Source organism: Labrus mixtus, chromosome 3 (assembly GCF_963584025.1).
Source record: "Labrus mixtus chromosome 3, fLabMix1.1, whole genome shotgun sequence".
Classification (NCBI taxonomy): Eukaryota; Metazoa; Chordata; class Actinopteri; order Labriformes; family Labridae; genus Labrus; species Labrus mixtus.
The window spans coordinates 27,443,077-27,462,277 of NC_083614.1; the positions used below are offsets into that span (position 1 = coordinate 27,443,077).

Consider the following 19,201-nt stretch of genomic DNA (forward strand, 5'->3'; position numbering starts at 1 on the left):
ATAACATTATTTAATGTCTGTTGAGTAACAAGGCATAAAAACAGCATCCCTGCAAAGAGTCGGCTATGAAGTGCAAGGAAAAGCAAATAAACTGGGATAATATAAACACGTGCAAAATTTCTATGTTAACAAAACAGGAGAATTTCTTAGGCCAATTTTATTTTCACATGTTCTTGAAATATGTTTTGCAAAGAACCTTAACACAAATTTGGACGATTGCTTTTGGACTGAAATCAAGTTTATTTCCCTGATACTTAAGCAGTGAGATAAATGTGCTTTAATGTGACACATTCGTGTGCTTTGATTTTGAAAATATGACTTTAATTTAAAGAAATATCTTGATAAGCAGTACATCTTCACTCAAGTACAATTGTGAGGATGCAAAGAGCAGGTCTAAGAATCAAGTCTAAGTTTGCAATATATGGAAGCAGTACAGCTATACAAAAAATCTTCTGCTTAATGGAAAGATTGAGAAATATTTCATCGTAAAACAAACATCAAGTGCTTTTCCTATCATCTTCAAATCAGATTTAAAATCCCGGAGTTCACAGAGAGATATAGAAAAATCACTCAAAAATCACTCAATCAAGAAAGTTGTACAACTCCGGCAAATTCATTTCTTGCTTAACATATACACAAGCCAATTACGTATTTTGGGAGATAGCAGGGTGGTACAATGGTTCAAATGACGTATCAATTCCATACATGCTCTCATGCTTGATGATTATTTATCAATATAAAGGCAAACAAGTTAGGGTGCACACTGTCGTGTCTGTGATGCTGAACCTCTTTAATGTACGTGTGATATTTTAACTGAACGTGTCCTCCATGGCTCTGCCTCTTTCCCTGTGCCTCCATCATTACAGGAACTTAAGGCTGCAGCCACAGGCTCTGAGAGCATCTGGGTGTTTCAATCATTTCCCTCCCTGCCTTAAGCTGCTCTCTGTGCTGCACCTTGCTGGCTCAGTGCGTTATGACTGACTGCCTGCTGCTGTACTTAGGGGGACTTGATTGGCACGCAGCCGTAACAACCAGCAAGGTGCCCTGAATACTGGAGTTGCTGTGTCGCATTAAATACCCAAACATAAAAACGTTCCATTGAAACCCAGAGACTCGTCAATGTGATCTAGTACAGAATAACTTACATCAGTCGCAGAGTTACGTAAAGCATTTTGCATCCACATGAGGAAATAAAAATCTGCTCTGTTTTCTCTGATTGAACAAGATAATTATCTCTGAGTTAAAAGTTACGAGGTGGTTGCATTTCTGAGCACATCAGCGGTGCCTCAGTTTCACTCGTGGGGATCCAGAATGTTCTTTCCGTGTTGTCTCTTGAGTCACCACGTAGGCCGCCAGAGTGCATTTCAGATGCATTAAGTTATATAAGTGATGAATGTCTCATTATCACAGCTGTTCCTGACAGATCAGAGTGAAGTTTCTGTCTGAACTGCAAAGATCTAAGATGCCTGTGTGAAGTCGACAAACTAAAAACAATGCCGTCTTTGTTACCTAAAATCGCCAAGAGAATCTCCCCACATGTCAAACCTAAAGAAAAATAAAATGGTGTTAAACTTAAGAGTCTGGAAATGTTTGCTCCTTTAAAGGTCACATATTATGCAAACATAAAACATGTTTTTCTAACACTACTATGTGTCTCATAGTAGACAAGTCCATCCTCCTTTTCTTTTGCCTGCTCCATTTTTCCGAAAATGTGTGATCAAACAGGCCATTTGGAGATGTTCCCTTCATGACATCACAAATTGCAGTAACCCCTCCCCCAGGTGCGTGACACTCCCACAGCTAGGTGTTTGTTCTACCCTCTGAGTCTGCCTTCTCACTGTAAACAATAGGACATGGAGAAAGAAAGGCTTCCAGTGAGGGGGCGTGTTCACACACAGATATTTGCATTTAAAGGTACAGACACAGAAACAGCCTGTTCTGAGCAGGGCTGAAATAGAGGGGTTTATAGGCAGGATCAAATACAGGATCAGAGTGGATTTTGAACAAGAAACTTCCAGACATGTTTTAGGGAGCTCTGAGACTTATTAAAACTTGTTAAAAAGGAGGATACTATGTGACCTTTAAACAGTCAAAATGATATCTTCTGTTGGGAATTTGAGGAACCAGTAGGCCTATCTCGTTAATTCAGAAAAATAGATTAGATCTTTATTTTTCAAAAGGTAACTCGTTATTCAGAGAAACAGCAGATTTTGTGAATGCACTACGCTTATGTACAGAGTTAAGAGATTCATCTAATGGTTAAATCCACAGTCCACACTGAAGTAATCGCTTTCAAGGTTGACTCTGACTCTCCACTTAGTGTGATTTGATTAAATTAGGATATTATGTATTTTAGAGCTGGATCAGTGTGTTAGACTCAGTTGCATTAATAAGGATTAATTTTAAACCTGATTAAATAATGGTTAACTTTAAATTATGTTCCACCAATCTGTTATGGTTTACAACAACGTCAAATCATCATTTAAAATGTGATCCAATATTTGCTATAGTTTTTTTGCATAAGGAATTGGTTCTTGTAAAATCGTGTTTGTATTTAAGTTCAGAAAATGAACCAAGATAAACTGTTATGAGTCAAAACAGGAAGATTGGAACCAACTGTCAGATATGGCAGTGAGAGAAGTGCAGCTGTATCAGCACTGCTCCAACTCCTGGTGGCCCTGAGATTTGATGCCAAAGGATTTTTTAATTAACTGACATGAATTCAGCCAACAAGTTCTAGTCAGAGGAGAAACAGAGCTTCCCTGATGATTGTGTTAAGGCGCTTTACTCAGAGCAGCTGACGCTTAATGCGTGTGTGTCCCGCGCCCTCGGCTGTGAAAAAATAGATTTGATAAAGTTTGGGTTGGTAATGAAGTAATTTTAAACTTGGTTCATGTCAGAAAACCCAGTTTTGGTAAACTCTCATTGGATTATTGTCAGGTAAGGAGGAAGTGGGACACAGGTGTGGACCCAGGGGCGGCTTAAAGTTATCCCAGATTCTAAACTAGATTCTAAAGCACATTGTTGTAATTTAGCAGTTTGAATATAATCTACCAAATAAAAGTTAGTTTTGCTGCCCCCTCTGCATGGAGCTTTCTCCAGAATGACTTGAAACTTGCAGATCTCATTTCACTTGAAGCCTTTGACTCGATCTTAAACAACAAAAAAAAACCATGAGACCATTGGACAGTGCCTGTGTTTTTAAATTGTTATGTAATCACAAGTTCTGCACTTAATCTGTGAACCAATGTGCACATTTGAATTGTCGATTGCTCTTAATTTATTGTATGTGAACCGTTTCTTAACCATGTCATGTTTTTGATGACGTGTACTGCTGCTCTCTTTGCCAGGTCAGCCCAAGAGATCTTGATCTCATCGGGTCAATTACCTCGTTAAATAAAATAAAATAATAAAAGCCTCTTAATTTAGACAGTGACACAGCGGCCCCACAATATCAGTCAGAAGAATAGCCACACACCACACTGTGTTCGTTCTCTTCCAGACTGGCAGTGTCTTCTATTTTTAAACTGATCCAAAAGGAAAGTGCTGTTACCTTCCTGGTTTCAGCGGCTGACAGGATAATAATGGGGGGGTAGTGACAGTGTTTCGTCTTGGTGGTACAATAAATGTCGATTTCAGCAGCAATCTGCAGTTTTTCTCTTTCCTCAGGGAACTATGTAGCCTACAGGTTTAGGTACCTTTTTGGTGTTTTTTTAAAAAGTATTATTTTCTCCTTAACAAATATTCACAAAGTCATTCACAACGATTACATTCTACACATCTAACACAGTACAGCAGATGAAACAATAGCCCTTTCTTAACAAAGCTCCTGTGATTGCATTTCTTCCCTTTGTTTCTTTGCCGCTCTTGCTTTCATCACTTTGCTCTCTCTTCTAATTTTTTTCTATTATCGAACACTTTTTTGCACAGGTGAAGATGTTCCAGTTGTGCGATCATGTAAAAGTCATCAGTGATAGATTTGTGTGGAGTATAAAGCGATCATGTCCAAGAGTTTTTCATAGATAAGGGTAGTGATTTTTGCATCAATGCTAAAGAAAAAAGAGGGCTGTAAGGTGGGAAGAAATAAAAGAATCAATTGACACAAAAGCTCAAACCAGCTGTGGGTGTTGGGTGTCTGTGTGAAAACCTGCTCAAGACAATCTGTATTGACTTTGCATGCATCAATCAACAAAGCAATTTTCTATAGCGCTGAAAAAGTTAGGGCTCTTTATATGTGTAGCACAATGGAGAACAACAGGAGGTTACTCAAAAAGCCGTACTGTCGATGCAAACAGTGTTGAATCGGCCTACTTCCAAGTAAGCATGATTAAATGAGAAACACATTAAAAGCAGTTGTACATGATGTCATATGTACAAGAGCACGTATCACAACTATAGTAATTAAATCAGAATAAAAGTTATGGAACTGGAAGAAGGACATCCTTAATAGAACCAACAACAGAACAAATGGAATAGAATCAACCGTATTTTTATAGAATAGAATAGTGTGAATAGAACATGATAGGATGGAAAATGATAGAATCGAATAGAAGTTCACTGCCATTTGCACAGATCAGTTCAGATATCAGGATGTGGAATTTGACTGACAGCTCTAAGAATAAATTATAGCAATATCAAAGATAAAAGAGCAGCAAAACTTTAACGATATATCAAATGATCCTAAAATACAGTCAGAAAGGGTATGTTCTCTCTTCCTGAAAAGTTTGCACACCTCATATTGCATGTGAGATTTTTTGTGTATTTTATGTAATCGGACATAGAACACATTTCCAACGCTGTTATTGCACATTAAATAACTGCACTCCTTTTTCTAATATAGTGCACATTGTTATTGCACTGTGAGGAAGATGTCTATTAAGTAGGAGACGTGGGGTGCTGTAGAAAAAGAGGAAACTGTAGGGTTACATTGCTGAAGTTCTTTACTGCCCCCAATGTTTAAAATAAAAAATATCCCTGGCAAATGTTTCTTAAAGTATTCATGTCTTCGGCAGAATTAAATTGACTTGGAGAGGATAGACAAAAAGGAAATTTGTTTTTTGGCTGTTTTGTTTCGAATGATTCATTGATAAGAATATGAAATAATCATAAATCCATCCTTCAAACTATACGAATACACATGTCAAACAGTGAAATCTTTCCTCCACATGTTCAATTAAGTGAAGCAGTTCCTCCTCCTCTGGAGAGCGTTCCTCTCATTTTAAAAAGTAGGCCATGGTAAGCGCCCCCGAATAACCTTTTAATATATTTTATTACAAGCTGTTTAATCAACTTATTAATTTCACAGGGACATGGAATACACCTTGCATAATCTGCAGGGAAGCCATTGACACTTAATTGGTTTTCTAATCAGATGCTGTATTATCAAGATAACGGTAACTAATTACAAATAGGGCAGCCGTTTTCTCATCAGTGCAGCGCTCGCATCGATTTTCCATACGACCAATCATGATTACAATGATGATGATATTGTTATTGAATGCCTTGGAAATTTAATATGTGTTCTGGGCATTGCGTGTGCGGCCCACAGCTGCAGCTCCATAGGGCTGACAGATATTATCCTCTGTGCTTCTTGTCCTCTCACAGTCAGAGTGGCGGTTCTAAAGCCCAGGAAGAAGCTGTTGGCTGTTCATTAATAGAAGAAGAAAAAGTATTACCCCGAGTATTTAGCTCTGCCTTTTTCTATTTGCATACGCGTCAAACAATATCACTTCCAGTTGGCCCTGCAGGCTCTCGAGCCCGTGTGGCCTCTGCAAAGTGACTCTCTCATTTGCTCTGAGTAAATTAGCCAAATATAGTTGGAAGGAAGTGACATAGAGAGAGGGAAAAAAAAAAAAAAAAAGTTCAACCCTCCTTTTTGCTTCTGTCCCTGTCTTTCCAGATGAGTTTCAAAACTTCGTCCGAAGGCTTCCCACAGTCTACGCCCTCAACATGTCTGCCATTCAGTACTTCTGGAAGACGGGGCCGAGCGTTCACCAGCGCTACAGACAGCTGGAGCTCGGCACGCAGCAGCTCCTGAGCAAAGCCCGACGCATCGTCAACAAGCTCTTCACACTCAGCAAGAGGTGTCGATCTCAGCCCAAAATCATTATGCTGAGAGAGAGGTGAGAAGCTGCTGACCTCTGACGACGATGCTGATGATGATGGTGATGATGTGGAAGAGTGTGGGTTGCTGTGCATGTGTGAAAAACAAGCAAAAGAAACATCCCGAAGCCTGCAGCTACATCACAAGTCCTTTCATGCAAGCTGTGAACGGCACCACTCGTTTTTTTTTTTAATTCTCCAGCCTGCTCCGTGTGCGGCGCTTTGTTATCCCTCCAACTAGGCATTATGCTAATAAAGCACACACTATATTAGCCCTTTGATATTCACCAAGGGTCCCACTGAAGTGAGCTAAAGTGTGGCACCTGATGACTTGGCTGCACTCCCAGCCCCGGTCCTCTTTGCATCCAGGAAATCAAAGCCATCCTCCTGTGAAATTAAAGTTTGCAGTGTTTCAAAGGAAAATGCAAAGTTTGGGAAAATGTTCCTGTTGGTTAACTAGCCTGAGATGTACAAAAAAAAAAAGAGTTTGCCACGTTTCCTCATACCATCATCTATTTTTGAATCGTTCTAAGAAAAGACTCTTTATATTGTGTAGACTCTGAGATTATGAAAAAAGGAATGTGATGAAGTCAGTACAGCTTGATGCAGTACCGGTTTTATTTTAGGAGCCAATTGAGGTGAGAAACCAAATTTTCACCCTCTGCAATGAGATTTCTGAGCTGCAGCTACATCCTCCGTTCGCCCACCACCTTGACTTCCTGCTAAATCAAATTTAATCCCCCTTCATTTGAACAGTTCATTATTCTTTACACAGCATTACCAAAACACCTACAATGTCTTGTCAGACCATACATAGACATACTGTAACCCATGTTGCAATAAGGTATATTTATCTCCCCGCTCAAAACAGCACATGTTTCAGCAGCAGTATATTTTTTTTAACTGAGGGATTCACAGCCCCGTTTTAGATGCTAATAAGCAAAATGTCATGTTTAACCAACCGGCTGAGTCACGGACTATATTTATGTTGGACTGAGATGAGAAAGATCTATGGTGTCCCTTAACATTACTCATTAGTTGGTGAAATCCTTTTTGAAGTCTTGAGTTTGGCTTTTTAATGTCCAAACTTGTTTTGTTTTTTTTGTTTAATGGTGGAGTACTGAGGGCTTAGCAAACATGTCTGAGTTGCAAATGTTCTTTTCAATATAAAGGTGCCTTGACTTTCTTTCATTTTTAGCCAAAAGGTCGTGCTGACCTGTAAAAGGTAGCCATTGTTGTTACATTATAAGTTCAAATGCCAGCAAAAGGCACAGGTTTTAAACAATATGTTGATGAAATGGAAAGCTGACTCCTCAGTTTGTTCTCAGTTGTTGTTTTTTTTTTTTTTTTTTTACACAAGCCAAATAAAATTGTTAAGGTTGCTGAAGAAGAAACTTGTCAATCACAAGCCACGCCCTAAAGCATGACCTGCTCTTCCTTTTATTTACTTTAATGGGACTGTCAGTTAGAAAATGAATGTGACCTATTAATCAAGACCATAAACACATTAAGACTGAGGTTACTTCAAACAGAGGTTAAAAATCATTTTCTAATAGAATCAAATACAATCAAAAAAATGTTGTTTTTTTTAATGAAAGTGGAGATGCTCCCTGAGGGCCAATAGAAAGAATGCAAGTTTATGGCACTTTAGAATTTGACTCACTGATGTAAATTCAGACATCGAGATTATATTCACCTTTTCTTTACAATTCATGAATTTCGCCGACCAGTTATCCAGAAATATGCGTCATCCATCAACATTGCAAGTTTGGGTGCTGGAGAGGTGCCAGCTCACTTTACCAAGGACTGCCAAAGTGCCCTTGAACAACCGAACCCCCAAAACTGCTCCCTGTCCATAGGATCCTGTTTATGCATGTGTGTGTATGTAATGTTTGCCTTTGTGTGTGTGCAGCATGTTTGAATAAGAGAGCGTACAAACGGAAATGTTCTCGGGCCGTTCTCTTTCCGAGGCTTTTTTGTCCAAAGGTGCAAACAGGGATGGAGGAAATGGGGCTAAATATAGCTGTCGCTACCTGATTGATCACTGTAGACTGACCTCGGCTGCAGAGGAACCTGCATCTGAAGTTTATTGTGAAGGAAAAAAAGCAGACAGAAAATCTACCACCCTCTTTAATCGAACACACACTGAGTGTGAGACTTGTAGCCCGGCATAGTGAGAGACAGAGAGAAGAGGAGAAACACAAATTAAAAAAGATGCTTTACAAAGTTACTCTCAGGGAGCTCTCCTCGCAGCACCACAACATGATACAAAGAAGAAAAGGAACAGCCAGATATTTTTGGAGCAACTTTACCTTTGTTTCCTGCTGGTCCCTCCCGCCCATGTTTTCAGATTTATAACGGCTCACAGAGGCTCCCGCAGAGTACGCTATGATTGAAAAGGCCAGTAAAAGTCATCCAGAACTATCTGCAGAAATGATCGAATGAAAGGAGTTTTAAGAGTTTAACCAAACTGCCATACTTTCCCCTTCATGCAAACACTCCTGAGCGCACAGCCAGTACTTTTCTGCCCCCCCCAAAAAAACGCTAGGTGGACACGGGGCCTAAGAGCTGTGGTTTGAATTAAGGATGGTTGAAGGCGATCCATCGGGATGTTAAAGGATTCTTTTTTTTCTGTTCGATTATGGTGTGTGCACTTTGAGTTCATACAGTCATGTGTGTGTCATTGGTCTTGTGAAACATCACTTAAAGGGTTGTGCCATCATTCAGCAGCACATATTGCATACCTCTTGCAGAATGAAGCCAATATTCCTAGTGAAGCAGCCGCTCTCCAGACATGCACAACACACTTCAAAACAGTCTGACTTCAAACCCTCAAATTGGCTTCTTATGCAATTGGAGGAGCTTTGGCTAAGTTTGTTTACATCAGTAGTCTTTGTAAAAACCAAGCCACATTTTGCACATTTATTAAACCACAGGGTTTGTGTCTAAAAGTTCAACAAACCTTCAGACATGACAATTAATTACATTGAAAACTTAATAACTTGCCCAATAAACACGTCACATATTGCAACTCAGTGTTTGGCTGGACAGTATCTGGGGCAAATATAGCGAGAGCAGAAAATGCAGTGATGAGGTGGAGTGGGAGTGATGAAAGCAGATGTTTAAAGTGGATATTTTGGATCCTGCTGTGAAATAACCTGGTGCTCTGAAAACATCTAAGGAAGAAGTCAGTCTCTCCTTTTCAATTGGGTGACAGCCAAGACGTCTTCATAAAAGATGCAGCCGCTGCCTCACTGGAAACATCGCACTTTTTCTGTCGTTTTTTTGGAATATAATATATATATTTTGCATCAGCCTAAACATACATTACAGAGTTATAATTCAACTCCGACGAGCTGTAAAAATTATGCGTGATTTTCTTGTCCTCCGCCAAATAAATATGATTATTTTCTCTATTCCTCTGTGTCTTTCTATATTTTCTTTTGTGTAATGACCTAGTTCATGGAGGATTTGTTTCTTTTTTTCATTTGTATAAAAGAAATATGCATGCATCTCTGCAGCCATTATTCATGTACCGGAGCATCATGGTCTTTGTCAGATAAAGAAAAAAAAAAGCAAATAGAAAAAATATATGCTGTGTGACTTTACACTGCAAAACCCATTTTAGACTTTCTATTGTAACTTTTTAGTACGCCCTTTGAAGAGGCGTGTTTTTCAGCTGCTGTCTGAGGACACCAAATGTCACAATAATAGGAATGTGTTATTTTTTGCAGCTCACAAAGGAAATATATTGCTTTTAATGGAAAAAAAATGTGGTGCATGTTGTTTGGAGGGAAAAGTTTTTTTGTTGCACAAATGAAATCTGTGGCAGAGAGAGAAAGTTTGGGGTTGATCAGTGTGAAATGAGCTGACAGGCAGTGAACAGATTGTAGAGTGAGCACCCAGCTTCTCTTTGGCCAGTACTGCACACTGTGTCTGTGTGACAGTTTACATGTCCTGTTGACAGAATGCGCTTTATGATGGCGGGGCAGCTTCCTCTCTCTTGCTGTGAACAGCCTCAGACTCTGGAGGTGAGATATGCACAACTGACTCTCGCTGATGAGTTTCAGAGAAGCACATTACATTGACTGTGTTTTGACAAAATGTCACCACATTTAAACCCATTTTTCTTTCTCCACATCACAGCCACAGACATGCTGATGCTGGAATACTGTACTAGCCGCTTGCTTGTTAAGAGGGCCCGTTTCAAAGCGCTGATTTGAAAACGTCAGACACAACACTTCAAATTATCCGTTGACTTTGGCTCCACAGGAAAACTTTTTTTCCCCTTTTCATACAGATGAGATAATACTTCTTAAAATGTTATAAGAGTAGTGTCATTGTCCATTTATACATGCACTGAGGGGGGATCAATTTATTGCTGGTGTTATGTCCTACTCTGCTACTGTAGGCGATGATGGACTGTACATACCTCCTTTCAGCTAGTTACTATTGGACCTTCTTCCGTTTGACCTTCCTAACAAGCAAAAGGCAAAACATGCACAACTTAATTAAGGTGTGCATGTTTTGACATATAACTACCACTTATCAAAATCATTGTGCATGTCGCTCCATGCGTCACTTTAGATAGGCAACAACCCGACTCCTGCTATGCTACATATTTATTCAGTTTGACTTTTGGGAGGTCAAAATCAGGCGCATGGACTATGGAGCATGAGCAGAACCATAGTCCACTTTGGGTAGGATTGAGGATTGTATGCATTCTGAGTTAATCGCTCTCTAACCACGATCTTCGCGTGTTAGCACAACTTTAAGAAATTGGTTTTCGTACCATTAAAGTCCAGCTTTAGTTGAATCAGCATTTTTTAACTGCATGTAAACCTTCTGAATAGTTCCCAACCTGGGGTATGTACATGCCACACAAGGGGGGGGGGGGGGATCTCACTGCTCTGAAGTTGTGAATGTGAGATTTGCATAGATTAACTAATAATCCCAATGATAACACACCTACTTTATTCAAAGGTCTGTAATGATTAAATGCAGGAGGCTTAATTGGAGTCTAAAATGTGTTGGGGTGTTATTCGCGTTTGGTATAGACGATCACAGGCAGACTGGTGCAATTATTTTTGTATGATGGCTTACAGGCAGGTACGGAAGGTAGGGAGGACAAGGTCTGAGTACAAAGAAGTTAGAGACAAAGCATATTTTTAAACGTGGACTGGAAACTCAACAATGGGAATTGTCTGATAAAGAGTGAGGCTGGTGAGTAAGCAGAGGAAGGTCATGAGACTGCAGGGCTGATGAGAGAAGTTGTGTGAAGATAGGAAAGGGTTGAAAGTCTGTGGGCATATATATGACGGAGAGTCAGGCAAGCAAGAGACTGGCAAGGGACCATGGGAAATTGGACTCTTGTGGAGGTACAGGGAGACAAGATTAGAATATATACAATAAACGTGTTTTCTTACAGTGTCTTATCAAAAAAAAAAAAAAAACGGATTCATCAAATCAACAGCTGTTTTCAAATTCTTCATATCCCAAGCATCAAAGATTTTGTTTCTTTGTTGGAGGAAAAAATGGCTTTGTTTTAAACGGCTGTGTAGAAAGATGTAGGTGGTACACATTTGATTTGAAACACGGAAATATGTCTCATATGTTTGGTGGAAACCTGGTTTGTCAAGTTGAAACGAAACTCTGTTGACTTTTAATGGCTTTGATGTAATATTCATTCTAAAAGTTAAAATCCCCCAGTGCCACACACACACACACACACACACACACACACACACACACACACACAAACACACACACACACACACACTGTGCAGCCTACTTCTTGTTTAGTCAAACAACTGTTTGGACAAATGTTATTCTTTCCTTCAGAAATGTGCGTTTGAATTTAGATTACTTATACATGCACCATTGTTCCATGTAAATTAATTGAGCAGATGCACACAGCCACAAAAACAAAGCTGTTAACTCTGCCGGAGAAGAAAGGGGGGAAAAAAAGTGGATTCAGAAATGTGACAGATGTTGAACAAAGAAAATGATTTATGACATTACAGTCTTGCTGTGTGGTCCATCTGCTCCTTCTGCACAAACAACCTCAGGAATTTAGATTTTACCATCACGGATCGTGTGGTCGAATAAGAGAAACATTAAGCTTTTCTTACTTGTGTAGTCATTGTGGATGATGAATTATTACTTTCTGCTTATGAGAGATGCACCGATCCACTTTTTTTTTCCCAGGAGGGATCCGATTCTGATACACACATACTGATTCCGATATTTTCATCATCATAACTAATAGTGTTATTGTTGTTGGTAGTATGTGTGAGGCTACACAAAAGCTGTAGTAAACCAGGCATATCATAGCATTCCGCTGGCATCACATGTAAAGAGGAAGCAGCAGCAACTGTCAGGTTTTCAAATTGGTGATTTTCTCCAGATACACTTTTTAAGATTTTGGTTGAAATTGTCTTTAGGTCCTGACAGACATTAATAACTCATGTGCTCTGAAAAAGGAACAAATAAAACCTGTCATCTGTAGCAGTTGTAAGCCTGTAAAAACTTCGACCAATGTCTGCCACGAGGTACCAATCTGATGAACCAATCATACGCCTCCCTGTCTCCCTACTTGTTCTCTACCCCTCGCATGCACGAGCCCGGTTCGCTTCTGGACCAATGGCACTCGTGCATGTAATTGAGGGGCGTGGCTTTTGAGGGAGCACAGAGGGGATGGGGTGGGTGCAGACGGAGCACTGAGGGAATTTTACTTTCAAAATCATGCTAGTTTTCCAAAAAAAAAAACCCTGCCTTTAAATTAAACTGAAGTGTAGAGTTGTATTTGTGATCTTATAGAAGGAGCTGTTCCATCTCGTCTGAATGTCGTCATGGAGACGATATGTTGACAATTCTTAGAGTTCAGTCTGAACGTCTTCAAAGCGAGACTATAGGTTGATAATGTTTAAAGTGCCCGACCATTTTTCTTGATCAGTGACGTATAGATCGGTGCCGTCAGTCTGATATCAGATACGTAAATGACGTTAATATCGGACCCAATACCGATATAAGATCGGATCTGTACCCATCTCTACTGCTAATATCAGAACTGTTGTATGAAAGGCACCTAGCTTGAAGCCTTGTGATCAACCAAATCCCAGCCAAGCTGATATTCAGTACAACACTCCAGTAGTGATAGTGTTTCGTTCTACATTGGACATGTGTGTCTTTTGTGCTCCTCTTAGGACAAGATTATGTTGTGGCCTGCTTGTCAGTGCTGATCCGAAACCCAGTGCTAATAAATCTCTCTAAATAATAAGTGGGCGTGGAAGCAGGGTATCTTGATTCGATGAAAATGTTGAGTTATTTGAACCAAGAACGACTAACCTCTTTGACATCCAATTAAATCCTTCCTTCACCATATGTGTATGATTTCTCACCAATTTGTTTTGGAGTCTGGCGATCTGATCTCTGCTGAGTCTCTGTACAAAACGAAAGCTTCTGCTCAAACCCAGATGAACAGACCTGTCCTCCAGGGTTAGGGACCTGACCCATAACAGGCCGGAGACCACCTCAGGGTCTGGGCGCGAGAGAGGAAAGAAGGCAAAGAGCAGGAGAGCGATAGAGAACAAAACGTTAAGCGTACACAACAATACAAAAGAGATTGAAAAAAGTTGGAAGAATGGTTCAAAACAACTAAATAAAACCCCTGTCCTTAGCTAACCTGTCCCAGATTCACCTCGGGAGCTCTTTGTCCTTTCAGCCAAACCAGAGATTATTTTTTTTCTATCATCTTTTGTCTCCCCTTTTGCTTTATCCCCTCTATGTCTGTAACATTAAAAACCCAACCCACACACACACACACACACACACACACACACACACACACACACACACACACACACACATGTGCTGAATAATACAATAAAACATTATAAGCCTAACATTATGCCCCTGTATTCCTTCTTTTCTTTTCTTTTTTTTTTGTTCTTCGTTCTTTTTTTGTTGTTGTTGTGTCTGCTGAGTTTTGTAGTTTGTTTTTCTCGAGTCTTGTTCCCCCTCTTCAAAAAGAACAAAGGGTTTCTTTCCACCGCCGTCTAAGATCTGTTGGGGCGAGTAGACGGATTCTTGTTTTGTTTTTTACTCAGAGTGTCCTACAGTACTTTAACACCACATTGGTACAAGTGTTTGTCCAAGACTTTGAAGTCAAAACTTCTCCACCACAAGAAAATCTGTTTTCAAAGATTGTAGGTCAACCACTAAAGAAACTCAGTCTACATTTAATACACGTCATGGCTGGTTAACAACATGGAGTGTGACTCAAATTGTGTTCAGAACAGAAAATATCAACATCAAAGTGGAGATACAGGGTTCCTGCTTTTTAATAAAGTTAGATCAAAGCACTCTTTTTCATCTGAATCAAGCCTGAATGAAAACTCGAATACTCTTATTGTGATGTTACTTCCAATATACATATCTTTCTATCTTGTCTTTAATTGTTATGTTGCTCCACATGAAGCTGTTGTGATACAAGAAAAATATCAGAGTTTAGGGGCGGCAGTAGCTCAGCCTTTAGGGACCTGGGTCGGGTTTTGGGGAACCATAGGGTCACCGGTTCAAGTCCAGATGAGGACAAAAGTACTGAAGTTGGTGTGGTTGCTGCAGAGGTGACAACTTCCTGAGTACTGCCACTCTGACATCTCTCCATTAATGCATGTCCATAAGTCATGTTTGTGCATGTGTGTAATTCGTCCTCTGTGTGTCAGAAGCATGTCTCTCAACAACAGAGTGTTAAACCAGATTTAATAAAGTATGTTCAAAAATCTCATCATATTTCTTTTATCATGCATGTCGGTAGCTGGTATCCAATGAATAACCAAATAAGTTGGATGATAATAAAAAAATCTGTTTTCACATATCTTGCATTCAGTTCTTGGAGGAGTTTTTTGCAATGAAATATTTATTGAATACTGATGTCTCCAACAAAAGCACGATGCAACACGATTGACTGTTTCAAAAAAGCTAGTTTTAATTTCTCTCACTGCTGCCACCAAGTTGGAATCAGGCACAGCGATTAACAGCTTGCAGACCACGAGAGTCCTTGATTACATTTTCCCCATCAAAGATCCACAGTGGGTGGTACATAAACCGGTCAAAATCACCAAGGACCAGATTTTCTTTAGAGATTCCGTCTGTATGTACAGGACAAATTAGCAAACAGGTACCGTTCTCACAGTTGCTTTAAAGCAATTATTTGTTTGTTTTTTTATGTATTAAAGTATTTGTATGTATAGTAAATCTCACATCTTGTTGTTTTTTCTGTGTTACAGGCCCTTCAGCTACTGGTTGCACTACATCCTCTCCATCATGTACTGCAGTGAGAACAACCACATCGGCTCCTACCTGGAGGAGACCCGGAGCTGCTCCTGCCCCTATGAGCACCCTCCCTGCCAGGGTGTCATCCCCTGCACGGTAGGCGAGGGCACCTCCTGCGCCTCCTGCTCCTCTGAGAACCGCTCCCGCTGTGCCACCTGCAACCAGGGCTACATGCTGAGCCAGGGCGTGTGCCGCAACGAGGTGCCCGACTCCACCGACCACTACATCGGCTTCGAGACGGACCTGCAGGACATGGAGCTGCGCTACCTCCTGCAGAAACGAGACAACCGCATCAGCATCCACGGGATCTTTGTCAGCAACGACGTCAGACTGAATAACTGGTTCGACCCGTCATGGAGAAAGAGGATGCTGCTGACGCTGAAGAGTAATAAATACAAGTCAAACCATGTGCACATGCTCCTGGGGATGTCTCTGCAGATCTGCCTTACCAAGAATAGCACTCTGGACCCCCTGCTGTCGGTCTATATAAACCCATTTGGGGGCAGCCACTCGGAGAGTTGGATCATGCCCATTGAACAGAGCAACTACCCAGACTGGGAGAGGACTAAATTAGACTTTCCCTATGACTGCTATAACTGGACTTTGACTTTGGGAAACAAGTGGAAAACTTTTTTTGAGACGGTCCACTTTTACCTGCGGAGCCGGATTCGAGGGCCCTCGAGTAACGGCAATGGAACCGTATATTATGAACCTTTGGAGTACCTGGAACCGGGGCAGAATCTGGGCTACATGAAGATCAACAGCATCCAGGTGTATGGCTACAGCATGCACTTTGACCCGGAGGCGATCCAGGACCTGATTTTACAGCTGGACTACCCATACACTCAGGGATCGCAGGACTCGGCCCTGCTGCAGCTGCTGGAGATCCGGGATCGGGTCAACAGGCTCTCGCCACCCGGAGCTCAGCCTCTGGACCTGTTCTCCTGTCTGCTGCGGCACCGGCTCAAACTGTCTACCACAGACGTTGCCAGGATCCAGGCGGCGCTGCAGACATTCAGTGCCAAGCAGCCCAACTCGATGGAATACGAAACAACCAAATTATGTAGCTAATAAGTGGGCGGGCGGCCAAGCGCACAGATGGCAGAGCAGTTATCACACAGACCTGATGATGGTTAAGAGCAATTCTGGATCCATGCAGGGGACATTTGGGGGACATTTTCATTGTCGATATGGATCTCCAGAGTGCATTTGAGATCCTCATGTCAGCTTTTCGTATAAATTTGTACAACATTGTAGAATTAAGGAGGATTTCACCAAATTGGCCTCATAGCTTCTTTTTTTCCCCCTCTCTCTCTCCTGGTGAAAATAATAACTCTGACACTTATAATGGTATACATTTAAATCTCTAGCACCTCTGATATGTTGCCAGTGTGCGTATGTTTGTAGGTTGCACAAACTTGATCACTCACATACGTAAATAAGAGCTTTTTTCTGATGAAGTAAGCAATGTAATCATCTGGCGAGTATAACATTTCATCACCAGCATGTTTTTTTTTCTGTTGTATTTTAACCATCACATTTATTTTCCTGGTGCAAAAATACTCACACTCAACACATTGGGTTCTTCTTTTACTCTCCGTGCGCTCCTTTAAACTCACACCTGTTTTTAAACTCTACTACACACTTTTGTAAGAAAATAAGGAAAAAAAAAAGATTTGACAAATGTGGGTACATAGATGCTGTAATACTCCAGATTTGCTGAAAAAAAAAAAAAAACGACACCACAACCGCAATCTATGTTACATGTGCTTTTATTTTTATAATGCTGTTGTTTGTGAGACAAAAAGTTACAAAAATACAATGTATAATACAATTTGTTAATACACTAAATAAATACATTTTTATGTGTGGTCTATAGATGGTGTGCTTGTCATGCGTGTCATTCTGCATCTTCATTAAGCTCATTAATAACACCTCCGCTATGGCATGCCAAATGTCTGCTAATGCCTTTTAGTTCGGGGATAATTGAGTTAGGCTGATTTAAGGTCACAAGTACAGGATTATAAAGCTGCGGCATAACCATGATATTTAAAAAATAATCCAATAAACTAATTTCCATATTTTAAAAAAAATCACCTTTTTTTTATCTTGGAGGTATAAAAATATAAACGGTTTTAGTAGAAACAGTGATGAGAAAACCTCATTATATGTGTCATCAGCACAAAAAGTAATTCTTGAATTGGAATGCATACAAATGTTAAAGAATATGCCACCAATAGGAGCGCCGATAGCCTAGTGGTTAGTGGTCTGGGTTCAAATCCGACCTGTGGCTCCTTTCCTTTCACTCTCTCTCTCCTCCGATTTCTGACTCTATCCGCTGTCCTTTCTCTAAATAAAGGCATATAAAGCCCAAAAGTCAACCTTGAAAAAATAAATGCCACAAATAGGTTTAGTCAAAGAAGAGCAGAGGCAGAGCCAGTCCATGGCCACCTCACTATGATTTGCTATTGGCCTTGTCCGAGGTGGACCTCCAGTCTTGAAAAATGAAGTGCAAAATCCTGCAGGTCGTAGAGTGTCCACTTGAGGCTGACTCCAGGAGCCCAGGAAGTCAAATACACACCACAGGCAAAAAAAAGCAGTTTTTACAGCATAAATAAACATGTTTACAGCCTGGTACAAAAAACAAAATAGGTCTGATTAGTTATCATGGGCACACACTGGGGGGGGACTATTAGCCATAGTCAGGCGCGTAGTTGTCATGATTGACAGGTGGGTGTGATGTAACGGTTCGTCAAGAGGCTTTAAACCTGCCTCAGCTCCAGCTCTCAGCCTGTCGTTAGGTTGACTGAAAGTTAGGCTGAGACAGGATTTCCAACATGGCGGCTGCTGCCGATGAGCCTCCGGAGCCGTCTGCAGTAACAGAAGGGTGACATCACTCAGGCTTCATCCATTCATATCTGTCTGTGGTTTAAATCCACTACTTTGATTGTATGGAAAGAGATCCTATACGAGGTATCTGCTGGAGCCTATGACCTGAAATTTAACTCAGTTTGGATGTTTATTTTGGTTTAGGTGTAATATCAAACACTTTATTTGTGCACAGTATTACTTATTACAGGAATATAAGGCTTCATGTTAACACAGCTACTATCACTTAAATGATATTTTGAGGAACTTGAATTGAAAACGGCCTATTTTGTTAATACATGTGCCTATATTTCTTACCACATAAGGGGAGTGAAAGTTTAGCTGGAAGAAACTCCAGATGCTCACTAGTCTGAGCCAGCTAGAGAGACCATACTATCTATGAACCCATCGTCTATTGTCTTCTTCTGGTGAAGACAGATTTCAGTGTTTTAAAAAAAGGACTTCCTGCAATGACGTCTTTCTCCGTGTGGTGACATTGTTGACAGTGCGACTGGCACCTTGAGAAGCGAGAACAGAGTTGAGAGGAGACAGCAGCATTGTAGCAGATTGTTAGCTGCACTTAGAAACGGATGTCTGTTCATGGATTAATTAGAGCTAAGTCGTTTTTGAGATCCAGGATGGATTTACTGCTGGTGCGTCCTGCATCTTTTGCTCTTTACATGGACTGTTATCCTGCTTACACTCAAATCCTGCTGGCATACAAAAGGACCATTTCACTCCAACTACAAACTTTAACAAGAACACTTTAACACCCCCCCCAATCGTGTCATTTGCATTTGTATGCAGAACCTGTAAATAGAGATTAAAGAGAGAACATCAGACCTCATTGGAACTTAGAAAGTCCACTCACGGTCAAACAGTGGTGTTATAAATT

At 40.5% G+C, this 19,201-nt stretch overlaps 1 protein-coding gene across 1 annotated transcript in view; it reads left to right on the top strand.

Annotated features, from left to right (window-relative positions):
- The window catches only part of brinp3a.1 (bone morphogenetic protein/retinoic acid inducible neural-specific 3a, tandem duplicate 1), a 66,342-nt gene extending 49,026 nt beyond the window's left edge, over positions 1-17,316 (top strand). Inside the window, exons 7-8 of the mRNA XM_061034327.1 lie at positions 5,900-6,122; positions 15,393-17,316. Coding sequence (XP_060890310.1) covers positions 5,900-6,122; positions 15,393-16,509 — 1,340 coding nt within the window. The 3' untranslated portion in view covers positions 16,510-17,316. The remainder of the gene's footprint in view (positions 1-5,899; positions 6,123-15,392) is intronic.
- The last annotated feature ends 1,885 nt before the right edge of the window (positions 17,317-19,201 follow it).